This window comes from Natator depressus, chromosome 7, assembly GCF_965152275.1.
Source record: "Natator depressus isolate rNatDep1 chromosome 7, rNatDep2.hap1, whole genome shotgun sequence".
NCBI lineage: Eukaryota > Metazoa > Chordata > Testudines > Cheloniidae > Natator > Natator depressus.
In genome coordinates, this window is record NC_134240.1 from 30,613,202 (window position 1) to 30,627,532 (window position 14,331).

A 14,331-nucleotide genomic window follows, 5' to 3' on the forward strand; every position below is an offset into this window, starting at 1 on the left:
CCTCAAGCAAGGCCCCTCCCCTGCACAGCTCTCACAGCGTTGTCGCAGTGACAGGGTTTCAGCTGGGCTAGGGGCAGGGGCAGGGCAGACTGCATTGTCTGGGGAAACCCCCTCTGAGTGGCTGCCTGCCCCACGGGCCCGCCTCCTGGGGTGAGCAGCCAATCGGCGCGGCTGTTGGAAGCGCTCTCAGCAACCTGGAAGCCATGCTTGCTGCAGGGGAGGGGGAGCCGTGAGCTGGGGTGGCTAATGGCTTCCCTTGGGAGCAAGGGGATGGGGTGTGTGAGGCGGATGAGCCCCTGGCACTGCTCCCCCAGCCTGAAGGGGGAGGGGGACCCCACTCCAGCTAGGCCAGGGAGAGCGGGGTGAAGAACCCAGGAGATGCGGAGGTGGGGCTGGGCTGGAGACAGAACAAATGGAGGGAGGGGTTGGGGGGGGTGGGGTATAAGGTGGCAAGAAGGGGGACTGGGGGTGAGGGATGAAGCTGAGGGAGCAGAAGTGATGGGTGTACTGGGGGGACAGTTTTGACTTGGAGGTGGTGGGGGGGGGCCAGAACTGATCGCTGGCCAGGGGTTGGGCAGATGGGTGGTGGGGGAGGGGGGAGAGCTCCTGCAGCAGGAGCCAAAGTCACCTCACCCAATAAAGCGGGAGAGTGGGCAGCACTAATTGTCCCCGCCTGCCACCGCGCACACACACTGGACATAGGCTGTGGGAGTTCAAACACCACAATACACTATTTAAAACAAAATCTCCTGGTTGGGGGGAGGGGGTCTGACTCATGGTTTTGCTCCCTCGGGGTGGGCATGTATGAGAAGCGCTTCAGAAGTGCTGGGGTTGATTATAGGGGCACCTGATTCTCGTTACCCTAGTAACACTTCAGTGGGCCTTGTCCCTCCCCTGCAGCGTACCTGAAAGGTCTGAATCAGAAGCAAAGACGGGAGCATTACTACACCAAGGACTTTGTCACACTGAAGGACATCGACACCTGGAAAAAAATGGCTAAAAGTGAGGCTGGGGGTTTTAAAATCCTTTATTAGTGCATAGTAGATTTTCATTGTGGGTTGGGGTTGAGGGGCACTGACAGAGCTGTGGTGGGGGAGCCCAGGGTTGGGATAACAGGGGACTGTGGGTTGGGATTGAGGGGCACTTCAGTGGTCTCCCAGCATAGCCATGTGGATGTTAAAACCCAGTGTGAACTGTGGGGTGGGGGGCTCCCCTATTCTGGGATCTGCTCTCCCTCTCGCTTCTGATCGATCCCAGGCCAATCATGCTTTGGGGCATGGTACAGCCCTGCCCTTTCTATCCCAGAATCCTGGTTCTGGTGGCACGATGGGTGAAGCAGGGTATGGCTGGACTTGTTTCCTGTAGGGTGTGGAGACCGCTGACCTTGGACCCTTGTCTCTAGGCGCCCGACTGAAGCAGCCCGAGGAGACCAAGTTCCCCAAGGACAATCACCTGAACGAGAAGATCTCACTTGTCCGCCGGGACATCACCAAACTGGAGATGGATGCAATCGTCAATGCTGGTGAGTCGGTTACAGATCCCTTCTGCTGACTGGACCCCCTGCTCATGTTGCACCAGCAGCTCCCCCTCTCTGCATGTTGCTGGTTTGGGTGGATGCTTCGGGTCACAGGGTGGCTCGAACCCCAGGGTGAACATATGGCGAAAGAGGGAGCACGTTTTCTCCCACCCATGTCTGGGACTGGCAGGAGCGCCAGCTGCCCGTTAGGCTGTGCTCTGAGCCGGGAGAGGGAGTTTCTGTGGGGTAGGGTGCTGGGCTGCCCCCAAGAGCTGCTGGCTGGGTCCCATTTGGCTCTGGCCTGTCTGTTCTGGAGGGTGGGGCTCCTGTCTGCTGAGAGAACATGTAGCATGTGTCACTTCTGCACAGTTCAGAACCCATAGGCTGTGTAGGACTTAACCCCATCCTAGATGTGCTATAGGGTCTGTCGATCATCCCCCTAAAGAAATGCTATGTGTGTAGGGTCTAGCCCTTTTCCAGATGTTCTATAGGGTTGGTTATTTGCCTGCCCATAGATCATGGTGCGTGTATAGGATTTTGGTTGGCTGTGCAGGGTGGCTTGATCTATTTCCATCAGTAGCTGCTATAAATATGTGTCCATGGGCTGTGTGTCTCCTAGCTCCTTAGTGAGTGGTCTCTGTGAGGTGGTTGGGGCTCATTACTGTCTGTCTGGGGGAAGGGTGTGTTTAAACCTTTGTTCAGAGCAAAACTCCCCTTCCCCATTAGTGAAGCTGGGGTGTGTCTGACTGAATTGGGGGAGGTGGGTTTCATGTGGCACTGGCCCTGTTTTTGCTGCTGTCCCTCTGTGACTTGGCTTGGGGTGGGGGTCATAATGTTGCTGGAAATGGGGCTTGGTGCAAGTAGCCCTCCCTGAGCTTTGGGCAGCTCTAGAACCCAACCCTGCCACCCATTGAGAAATGGGCTGAACCAAACTCGAGGGGTGGGTGGGTGGGTTGGGTGCTATCTGGATTCCGTGACTGTTCTGATATAACTGAATACCCCTCTGTTGTACAAAAGCTGAGCCAGGTTTGGGGCAGACTCTCCTGTCCAGCGTCTTCAGGGTTAAATGAACCAGTGAGACATCACTCCCTGCAGCCCAGGCTGTCGGCCAGACTCAGGTGAGCGTAGTTGTCAGTTACTCAGGGCAGCTCCCCCCGCTGAGTGATTGGCTCAGGCTCTCTGCAGACTCAGGCAGGTGTTGCTGCGTGTGTTATCCTAGGGGCAGCTGCCCCTTCTCAGTGTCCTTGGCTCAGGGTCTCTGCAGGCTCGGGCAGACATTGCAGCGGTTACACTCAAGGTCACATTTTCCAGCTTTTTGGCCTGAATCTTTCTTTGTTTAAATTGGAAGCCGAGACTCGTGCATCATCCCATGAGTTGGCAAGTGTGATCATGGAGCTGACGCCTTGGAGATGAGAGGCCCCGTGTTCTGTTCCTTTCCACTCCGTTGCCCTGGGGCTGGATTGGAGCAAATGCCCCCCTTGAGGGGAAAGGCCCCGTGTCCCATTTCCTATCCCCTGAGCCAGCCACTTGCCCTCCCTCTGATTGGGGGCCAGATTGGAGCTGGTGGCCCCTAGAGGGGAAAGGCACTTTATCCCATTCCTTTTCTGCGAAGAATTCTGTGACCAGGAACTCTGTGCGAACAATGGGAGTGCAGCTGGGGAGTGCGTGTGATGCTATATCCAAATGACATCACTGAAAGATGAGACAGTGTCAGATTCTGATTCACCTTCTTCCCCTGTGGTCCCCAATCCGGTGTGTGCCAGAACTGAACGATGGAGCCTTCCCCAGGATCCCCCCTTCCTCAGCACAGACTCTTCATTCTGTAAGCAATTCATCCCAGAGTCCCCTGTGAGAGATGACTCCAGTGCAGTTTGTCTCTGACATCCAGCTAAGGACCTGTCAACCCAGTCAGCACACGGTTCTCAAGCTGCAGGGAGATAAACTCTAGCCATATGTTCCCTGTGTGTGTTCATCATGGTGGGTGCTTGTGGGGAAAGGGCTCTGCTTAGAACTGGCTGCTTTCTGAGAACTGTCTCCACTACGGGAATTACCAGACTGGTCCATCCATCCCTGTATCCAACCTCTGACAGTGGCCAGTACAAGATGCTTCAGAGGAAGTCGTGAGAGCCCCATGGTGGGCAGATGTGGGGTAACCTGTTTTCTGTGAATGCCTGATCCTAACCGCCTACTAGAGATCAGCTTAAGCCCTGAATCCTGAGGGTTTAGCTCCCATCCAAAATCTTTGTGAGGGAGGTTCTGTTATTCTGCCTTTGGCACTTATATGACAAGTACTGAAAAACTGTCAGATTCTGGGGTCCACAATTCCAGGTGATGTTACTAGATTGGACCGGGTTCAGAGAAGAGCCCCGAGAGTGATTAAAGGATTGGAAACAGTGCCTTATAGTGCAATACTCCAGGAGCTCTGTCTGTTTAGCTTACTGAAGGTTAAGGTGTGACTTGGTTACAATCTATAGGAACCTATGTGGGGAAGAGAAATTTGATGGTAAAGATCTCCTCAATCTAGGAGACAAAGGTCCAATAAGATCCAATGGCTGGAAGATGAAGCGAGATAAATTTTGACTAGAAAATAAGGCACAGATTTGTATCAGTGAGGGCTGTTAACCACTGGAACAACTTCCCACGGGGAGTGGTGGATTCTCCATTACTGGCTGTGTTTTAAATCAAGATTGGCTGTTTTACTAAAAGATCTGCTCTGGTTCAACCAGGAATTAATTCAGGGCTGCCCTATGGGGCCTGTGTTATACTGGAGGTCAGACTAGACAACTGCAGTGGGCCTTTCTGGTCTTACAATCTATGAATCCGCTGTTCTAGCTCTGGACATTCTCGTTAGTCATATAAATGCCCAGCCCCTCTTTGGATCTTGCTAAGTTTTTGATTTCAACAGCATCCAGTGGAAGAGAGTTCTGCTGGCTAATAATGCGTCAAGTGAACAAAGTATTTCCTTTGATCAGTTTAGAATTGGCCACCCCCCATTGTAGTGGCGATCCTCTGGCTCTTGTGTTTTGTGACGGGGAACAGAAGTGTCCCCATTTCCAGTTGCTCTAGCAAGCCCTGAAGGTTCAAAGTCATTGGAGGGCTATTTCGTACTGGGTAGCTACAGGCCCTGCCTGAAATCATGAGGCCCCTGTTGTGCTGGGTGCTGTACAGACCCACAATTCAACTAGGAGGTCGCAAATTAATTTTTGTCCCTTTAAAAAAAGGTGTGTGGTTTTTTTTTTTGACATACAGACATTTCTGGTTGAAATTATGTTTTGATGGGAAAATTTCCCTCCCACTCACTTTGGTGCTAGTGGAGGGGGCTCGTATTTGTAGCAGAATCTGGGGTGCTGTGGGGGGCACACCAAGAGGCGGTGATGCAATGAGCGTAACAAGCCAGGAATATGCCTATGGCAGGGGGGTTAGGAATGGATGTGAGAAGGGGCCAGTCTGCAGGCACAGGAAGGGCAGTGGCCAAGCCACGCTCAGAGTGGCTGAGGGTGAATGAGCAGGTGTCTGGGGAGCAGAAGCACTCTCTAGGATTGCAAGGAATGAGACATTGCTGTGGCTGAGTGCTTCAGGGACTAGCAGAGCCATTTCTTAAATGCAGCCTCGGACTCTTGGCTGGAAACGGGAACACAGAGGTGGTAATGAAGTAGTGGAGACTGCGACAGCAGATTTGGAGAAAACGCTGAAGGCAAGATGATAATTTGGTCAGCAGGAAATAATTGAAACCCCCTCATGCTGGGTGCTGCAGAGACCCTGACTAAAGTTAGGGCCCCGGTTTGTGCAGAGCCGCATGACACACAGTGAGAGACAGTCCCTGCCCTAAAGAGCTCACGTTCTGACTAGACGAGGGGCGGGTGGGGAGATAGATACAGTGTGAGGGGGAAGGGGTTACCCAAGGCCAGTGGCAGAGCTGGGAACAGAGCCCAGATTTCCCCTCCTTCCCTTTGTCTGATTTGGCTCTTTTGGGCTTTGCTCCATATAGAATTTGCACCAGTGACTTAAATCCATGGTGGAATGGAGTTAGTTAAGCCAGTGCAACCCCTGTGGATATTTGTATCTACTTAAAACGGCTTAATCGGTTTATTTTTTGCCTGTAAATTGACTGATCTGAGGTTAAATCGATATAAGCCAGGTTTAAATGGATGTAAGGGCATCCACATGCAACGTTGCATTGGAGTCGCTAACTTGGTGTACAGTCACATCTCTGGTTATATTGGTGTGACTTTGTATTTAGACCTGTCTCTGTCTGTGCAGCACAGTTGGGCCCCTGATCTCACTTGACCCTACCCTGCTAGACATAACAAGTAATAATATGTCTAAGATTGACACAGCTGACTCTTCATTGAAATCTCCCCCCCCCCCCCCGATCCGCTGGGCAGCAGAGGGCGCCAACGTCTCAGCTTTCCAATGTGCTGCTTATTAATTTCTGCCCCAATAAATCAACCTGTTTATTAGAAGAATAAAAGTCTTAACTAACAAGAGGCTTTGTCAGTGCTTCATAAATCCTGCTTCTGTGCCTCATGAAACCCATATGTGGTTAATTCATATGTAAAGTCACAAGCAGGAATATAATACCTGTCCATTAAATTCTATGTGACCTGATAATCATCATTAGCCATGAGTAATTGCCTGATCAGCATTGCACAGCAGCAAGGGAAATGCATTTAAGCTAGTAGTTCATCTGTACTAATAGGGTGTGTGTGGATGGGGGGGTTCGTTTCCGGGCCTGGGGGCACAACACACTCCTTTGTAGGTCACTGCTCCTGGGGAGAGGGGACTGGTCCGGGCTTTTCCTGCATGGAATGGAGCGTTCCTGCCAGGACGTTGTTCTCCTGGAGGCTTGCAGCACCAAGCTGGGCGGGCATGGCTCCTTGGTTGAAAAACGAAGGGGTTCCAGTTCATTCTATGGAACAGGACCGGGCAGGGGATGTCCTTGCGTGGTGTACACTGACACAGCTCCGTTGGTGACAATAAAGTGATGGCCAATTTACAGCAGCTGGGGACCTGGCCCCGCTCATTCTAGTGAGCGGTGGCCGATTTACACTAGCCAGGGATCTGGCCTGAGGACCCTATGAAGACGTAAGAGGACTGCAAAGTTTGTTGATATCCATACTGTTCTTTGAGATCAAAGTATCCCATTTCCATTTACAAATGGAAAACATGGTGCACAGACAGGGAAAGTGACTCACCCAAGACCATACAGCAAATCAATGGTAAAGCTGCGAATAGAACCCAGGAGTCCTGTGTTCTGATCACTAGTTGCCCTCTGTAGTTAAGATAATAATGAAATGAGACATCATTATGGCCACTCATCATACAGAATCTGGGGACATAATATTCAGACATGGGTTGCTAACATTAGGCTCCTAAATGAATATTTGAGCACATAGAGATTTGGCTTGATTCCTGTAGACCCCACTAACTGCTTAGACTCTTGACAGACAGGCTGGCCTTGTAGCTAAAGCTCTGGGCCAGGATTCAAGGCACCTGGGTTCAATTTGAGATTGCAGGGGGGGCCCCCCCTGTGCCAGGCACTGCACAGACACAGAGTGTGGCAGCTCCCTGACACAGCCTGGCTGCCTTGCCAGCAAACTCTTTAGGGCTCGGCTAGCCCAAAGCTCGCCTAGCAGGTAACAAAGAGCTCACCGGCTAAATGGATAAAGGGAGAGGAAAACTGAGCCACTGATGAGGAAAGGACTTGCCCACATCAGAACCCAGGAATCCTGAGCTATCCGACCCAGTGTGTCTGTCTGGACTGTACTGCTTTGCATCTTGGGAATTAATAACCTCTGACAACCTTGGGAGACCTGGGTCAAGCCCCTGCTCTTTCACAGGCCTGTGTGACTTTGGGCAAGTCGGCGTTTCTGTCTGTGCCCAGTGTTCCCTGGGGATGAGAGCACTGCCCTGCGTTACAGGCAGCTTGTGAGGATAACTACATGATAGCAGTGGGGTTCTCTGCCTGTTTGGGTTCAGGCCCCATCTGTAAACTGTGGTGGCCTGTTGTGACCCAGAGACCTCTCTAGATGTCTGAGATCATGTAGGGATCCACTGGGGGAGGGGAGGCTCAGAGCTGAAATTCCAGATGCTCCAGCCAGCGGTGAACCACTGGCACGTGCCCCACTGGCAATTGGGGGAAGGGACAAAAAAACTGAGACACCCCAAAAAACCACACTGCTCATGGGGGACAGAAGGTAAGGGGCAGGGAGGATTTGGGAGCCTGGAGGTGAAGTGGAGAGTTTGTGGGGCCAGGTGGTGTAGTGAGGAAGGGGTTGGGGTTGGGGGTGGGGGGAGCGGCTGGGGAAGGAACTGGAGGGCAGCGAAGGGCTGGAGGAAGGCTCTGGAGCCCAGGAGAGGGTGGTGGGAGCCGACAGCTCCCCAAAACCACATGGCCCACACACATGGCCCATGGGGTGCACAGGGTAAAAGTGTGGGGGAACGTGGGGTTCTGGGGGGTAATGTGGGGGTGGGGACAGAAAGGGCTGGGGGTGTAGTGGGGAAGGATCTGCAGACACTTTGCTGGGGTTCCAGAGCTGTGAGCCACTGTGTTATTCCTATCAGGCTCAGCAAGTGAGAGCTTTGCTTAGCTGTGTGACAGCTCCCTGACACAACCTGGCTGCCTTGCCAGCAAACTCTTTAGGGCTCGGCTAGCCCAAAGCTCGCCTAGCAGGTAACAATCAGTGACCTCCTGAGTGCCACAGAGCCGTCTTTCCCTGCAGCACTCAGCCCCCCTTACTGCACCACCCACAAAACCTTATCAGGTCCACTGCTCCTCTACAGAGACAGTCTGCAACTTACAAACCCTCCCCTTCTTTCAAAGCACTGAGTTAGTTTGTAGTACAAGTAAAACAAGTTTAATTAACAAAAGGACCCCGGTTTAAGTGATAGCGAGTATAAGGACTAAAGACTGAGGAATGGTTACAAACATACAGAAGTAAGAAACTTGTCTAAGGTGTCAGTCTAACTGAACAAACTAGAGACCTTTATTCAAAGAAGTTTTTCTCTCTAGTCGTTCCTCCAGCATGGCTGCCCAGTTTTATATCTAGGACCTCTCATAGAGCTCGGACTGCTTGGGTTCTTTGTCTCCCCAGGTGAAGGATAAATTAGGGGCTCTCTTCCCCCTCCTTTTATAGTCTGCTAAACCTTTGAAATGTAGTCTTTGACAGGGAAGGCCAGAAAAAGCTGCTCTCTCCTGCTGGGGTGTAGATGCCATGCTGTCTTCTCCCCCGCTTCATGCCTTTATTTACCTTCTGTAAATGGTCCTTCGTTGTCTCTGCCTGACGACCAGCCTGGTCAGACAAGCAAATACACGATCCTTTGTCTAGGGCAGACTGGGCATTGCTTGGCAAACACATTTCCAGCACATGTTTATAACTCCTAGTGCACACCCTGTACATACACCACACAATGACTTCTGGGACCAGCATGTTACCAGGTACCTTGCATGACACCTTTTGGATCAATATCATGACAACAGTGTGTGTGGTGTGTTAAACTGGTCAGGCCAACTGAGATTTACTCTTATGTACCAGGGAGTCCTTTGCCAACCAGTTTTGGGGTGTTCCTAGGGTCACAGGTACATTGGGGGGCTGGTACTTACCAGAGGACATGACACCAGCTGCTCCCTCTCGGTTCCTGTCCCATGAGGCTGCAGGACTCGGCTTATTGCTCCAGGCATTGTGATTGTTGGGATGGCAGTGCTGCCCAGGTTCAGCCCAGCCACCCCTCTGGCATGATGACGGGGCTGGCCAGGCCAAATTTGTGTGAATGGCTTTGCAACCTGGCACAAAGGGTTGCAGCACCACTCACTCAAATTTGTCCGAGGTGGCTCCGTGTCATCATGCCAGAGGGCCAAACCTGAGCAGTGTTGCGATCCTGGAGGTTGCAGTGGCCAGTATGGGAAGCTGAGCCCAGCCAGCCCTGTGACCCTTGGATGCATTCTGGTAACCCAGTTTTGGGTCATAACCCATGGACTGAGAAACCCTGCATTAAAGATTGTGAAGTGCCAGATACCATGGTGAGGGGGGCCATAAAAGTACCATAGATAGATAGATCAAGGACCTTTTCTCTGGTTCCCTAGCTATAGAATTAGGCTGAAGAGCAACTGCCCTAGTCTTGCCCTGGTTCTATTAGGCAGGTGATGGTCCTTCCACATTCTAGCGCTCTCTGGATAGATCGAGCCAGTGCCAAGTCCCTTCAGTTATGAATCACTGTCTTCTAATACAATGGCTATGGGACTGCGAAGAGCAGGAGACAAACTCTAAGCAGATATTGCAATGCTGAAGTGTCAGTGTAAATTGCTTTATCTGTCACTTCAACTCTGTCGCTCTCTGCTGTTTGCCATCCCTTGGGCAAATCAGTCGCCAGAGATGCGGGGAATAGTGCCTGAGCGGAGCTCCAACTTCGGGGCTTTACAGAACACGTCAGCAAGGGAAATTGCACCGTCTTGGGGGAAGATCCAGTCTGGGTGGAGGCTGCTTACCAGGGTGAAGAATGGATTTTTTGCGGTTTTCTGGAAATTCTGAAAAATTGGGTAAAAAAAGAATTGTTTTGGGTCCAACTGAACTTTCAGTCAATGGAAAAGTTAGAAGACTTGTTTTGATTGTGATAGCGTTGGTTTTCCGATGGCTGTGACAGGGGTTTTCAAATTAAAGGATGTTTTGAAACAAAAAGTCATTTCAACCCAAAAATGGGAAACTTTCTGGGGGGGTTTTTCAGAATTTTTTTTCTTTTTTTTGCTGCCCCAGCAGCTCCGTGAAAGCGACACGACTTCGCGGGATGTTGTGGGGTGGCTGCACCTGCATTCCCCCCCCGCAAAAAGAATGTGGTTAAAAACTTTCCCAAAGCTCTAATGCCAAGGCAGAGCTCCAGCATCACGGCGTTAGAGCCAGTGGCAGTGGGGGCAGCTGCACAGACCTCGGGGAAGATCCAGCCTCTGTGCAGGCTGCTTAGTGTGTTGCAGATTTCATCATCGTGCTGCAGTGGGATTTGGTGGGACAGTATGGAAGTGAGAGGAAGAATAGTGCAGTGCTTAGAGCGGCAGCTGGGGTCTCGACTTGGCCCTAGGCATCACTATTATTGAATAGTGGTGTGGTATCACCCAGGAGCCCCAGTCAGAGACCAGGCTCCCAGTGGGCTAAGCGCTGTACAGACACAGAATAAAGAGACTGTAACTAGGGCAAAGGGACTTACTCGCCCCAGTAACTAATAACCCTGGTGCTGCACTGACAGAGCCCCTGCTACTCTGCTCCTGTCAGCCTTTCCTTTATACACAGCTAATGACACCTCGGGACCCCTTTGTAAAGGCAGATGCCAATGCTACAGATGGGAAGACTGAGGCAAGTGAGGAGCAGACTCAGAGTTGGCTTTGTTATTTGAGTGGTCTTATTTGACCAGTCATGGGTCAAGACGCTGTTGTGCTGGTTGCTGCACAGACAGAATAATAAGATGGTCCCTGCCCCAAAGAGCTGGCGACCGAAGGGACCGTCTACACTGCAATCACAGGGTGGGATTCTAGCTTGTTTAGACATACCTGAGCTCACTTTAATCTGGCTAGCTCGGGTACCGGTGCCGTGAAACTGCAGTGCAGGGCTCAGCATGGGCTAGCGCCTGAGTAATCACCCTGGGGTCTGCACAGGGGAGGAGATTTCTGAGAGCCCCAGGGTCTGTCACACTACAAAGGCGGAAGCAGAGGAAAGGTAGCCCAGGGATTAGGACGGTAGCCTGGAACTTGGGTTCAATTCCCTTCTCTGTCACAGACTCCCTTGGGTGAGTCTCAACTCCAATGAGTTAGGTGCCTGCATAGCTTTAAAAATCTGGTCCCTGGCACATCGCTGCCTCAATTTCCCTACTTGTACAATGGGGATAACAGCACTGCGCTGTCTTACAGTGGGGTTGTGAAAATGAGTGCATTTCCGGGGTCCTGACTCCTAGCACAGTGCCTTATCCACTAGCTCAGAGCTGCTGCTGTTCCTCATAGATCTGAGCCATCGCTCACCCAAGCCAGTCCATACATTTGAGGAGTTCCCCGGAGCAGTTTCCTCTCCTGGGGTGACTGATTCTTGTTTAACTAGCCCGCATTCACGCCCAGCAGCTACTGTTAACCCAGCTTGTGAGTGTCCTTCTTTTTATAGACTCTCCCCGCCTGTCTCCTTGGAGCAATTCCTGATTCAGAAACTCACTGGGTTGCATTGAAAGAGACATTATAAAGTGCTGGACTGATAGCTTAAGTCAGGCTCCGGCATTCAGTTTAATGGACAGCTTTTATCTCCCTTTTTATTACACAAAATCATTTAAGCGGCTCTCTGGCTTTGTGAATAAAACAACAGAGCTTTCGTCTCTAGTTTCCCTCACTGTTCCCTCACTGCTACACCAATGTGCAAATCAAGCCAAGGTCCCAAAGCTGCCGGGTCATGACGCGCCCTCTCACGCACGCCGTCCGTTGGCTCCAGGATCATATGACCGCTTGGTGGCTAGATTGCCGTTCAAAGGCTCTTGTGCAAAAAAGTGTAAGCAAGGCATGTAGCACAACCAGAACTGAATCCCCCCCTCCACGCACGCTTCCCTCACCAATCGTGTACCCCAGAGCTTGGCTTATGTGCTCACGGATTTCACGACTGGGTGATTGCATGCTGGGGAATGCATGGAATATGGGATCTGCCCATTTAAATACAGTTTTATGCTGGACTCATACTGAATATGCTGTGTGTGCTTGTAGCATATCCCCAGCTAAGCGTGCATGGCAATTGATTTACCACACAGGGTGCTGTGCACGCTCACTGCTTGGCCTTGGCATTCTGGGAGCTAGGCAGGCATCAGAACAATAGGCCTGCAATATTTTGCAATTTGTGTGCCCCTGCTGTACCCCTGGAAGAAACCTGCAGCCATTGAATGTTGCATCATCGCCCTAAATTGTCCTCAGCCAATCAGAATGATCCTGGATCCTGTTGCAGTGGTTTTGTGGAGGTTCGTTATTCTGGGCCTACAGGAATTTGTCATATCCTGTGTCCCGGTGCCCTGGTGTGGGGGAAGAGCAGAGAAGGGCTGGGAGTCAGGACACCTGGGTTCTATTGTGGCGGTTGCTGCACAGACCCTGACCAAGATCAAGGCCCCCACTGTGTGCCAGGTGCTTCACAAACCCTGCCTGAGATTGAGGTCCAGGTTAGCTACCTGGTGACAAAAAGTCCCTGCCCTGACGAGCTGAACATCTCACTACACAAAAGGTGGGATGGAAAACAGAGGCACCAGGAAGGTAATGGCTGCGGTCAATGGCAGAGCTGAGAACAGACCCCACTCTGGTGCCTGCCTTACCTGTTGGATGGCTATAAATATACGCATACTTTGATAGAACACTGGACTGGGACTCGGGAGACCTGGGTTCTATACCTGGCTCTGCTGCTGGGTGACCTTGGGCAAGTCACTGCCCTGCTCAGTGCTTCAGTTTCCCCAGATGTAGACTGGGGATAATGATACTGACCTCCTTTGAAAATTGCTGTGAGATTTACTGAGTAAAAGTGCTATAGAGAGCGAGGGATTAATAGGATTTTCTGGTGCAGTTGCTGCTGAGCCGCTTGTGCGAAGTGGCCTTGTGATTCTGTATGTACTTTTGCATGTGCATCTTTCTGAGGACTGAAACCTGTTGCTTTTAAAAGCACACCTGGACTCACTGCACCCAAATCCCCTTCCCCTACCACCAGCCTCCTCTGTGCCCTTCCCCACAGCTCCCCTTCCTCCTCCTCTCCTCTGATGCCAACCTCTTCCTCCTTCACGCTCCCCCCTTGTCCAGCTCCCCGAGGAGTGCAGCCCGGAATGCAGTGCTGCACGTTGTCTGTGTAACTGTGGGGATGCGCTCAGGTGCCAGCCACGTACCTTGGTGCCATTCCAGATCCCTGCCTTTCCCCGCCCCCATCGCAGTGTCTGCTTCCCAGTGAGCAGTGCTCATGGCAGGGAACCGCTTGCAGCTGTGGAAGTGATCACAAAGCTAACCCATAGGGGCCTCCTCATCAGCATGTCCAGTCCCTGCTACTGCAGGCAAGCCCTGACGTTTAATCTCCAATTTATCCAGCTCCATCTTCAAACTGGCTGGGCTGCTTCACCGCACTGCTCCTATGGGGAGGCTGCTCCTGAGCTCCCTCCTCTGATGGGTAGACACATTCTCATCTGCAGCCTCAATTGATTCCTGGCCAGTTTATCCCCATTTGTTCTTGTGCCAACATTGTCTTTTAGCTTCAGTAGCCCTTCTCCCTCCCCAGGTCCTCTTCCCCCCCCCCTTATAGACACAACCAGATCCTCTCTCAGCTTTTGCCTGGCCAGGCTAAACAGGCCGAGCTTGCTCAGTCGCCTCTCCTAAGATCAGTTCTCCTCTCCCCTGATCAGCCTGAGAGCCCTTCTCTGCACCGGGCCAGTTTGTATCCCTTGTTCCTGAACGTGGGGGATCAAAACTGCACACGGTGTTCCCGCTGAGCTCTTCCCAATGCCTTGTCCAATGCCATTAATACTTCCCTTTCTCCACTGGAAATCCCTAACCTGATACAGCCAAGGCTTGCATAATTTGTGGTGCTAACAGTTGGCTTGAATCACTGCCTCATCAGGGATCAGAGCAAGTGATTCCTGGACCCCTCCACTGATCAAAATACATCTTTAAATATTTATTTCCCCTCAGCCCTGCTATCAAATTGTTTTTCCATGTTAGGGCAGTGGGGTTGCTAACTGCAGCCCTTCTGTGGCAGAGATTAATTGCAAGGTGGAACTGGCTAGGAGGGGCAGAGGTTTGGGGGAGACTAGGGCTGGCTGTGGGGTTAAAACGCTGGTTT

General features: G+C 51.7%; 1 protein-coding gene across 3 annotated transcripts in view; it reads left to right on the top strand.

The window, feature by feature from the left end:
- MACROD1 (mono-ADP ribosylhydrolase 1) overlaps nt 1–14,331 on the top strand; it is a 182,268-nt gene that overhangs the window by 5,041 nt on the left and 162,896 nt on the right. For all 3 annotated transcript variants that reach the window (XM_074959747.1, XM_074959746.1, XM_074959745.1), the window contains exons 2-3: nt 901–1,002; nt 1,403–1,522. In XM_074959747.1, coding sequence (XP_074815848.1) covers nt 901–1,002; nt 1,403–1,522 — 222 coding nt within the window. The remainder of the gene's footprint in view (nt 1–900; nt 1,003–1,402; nt 1,523–14,331) is intronic.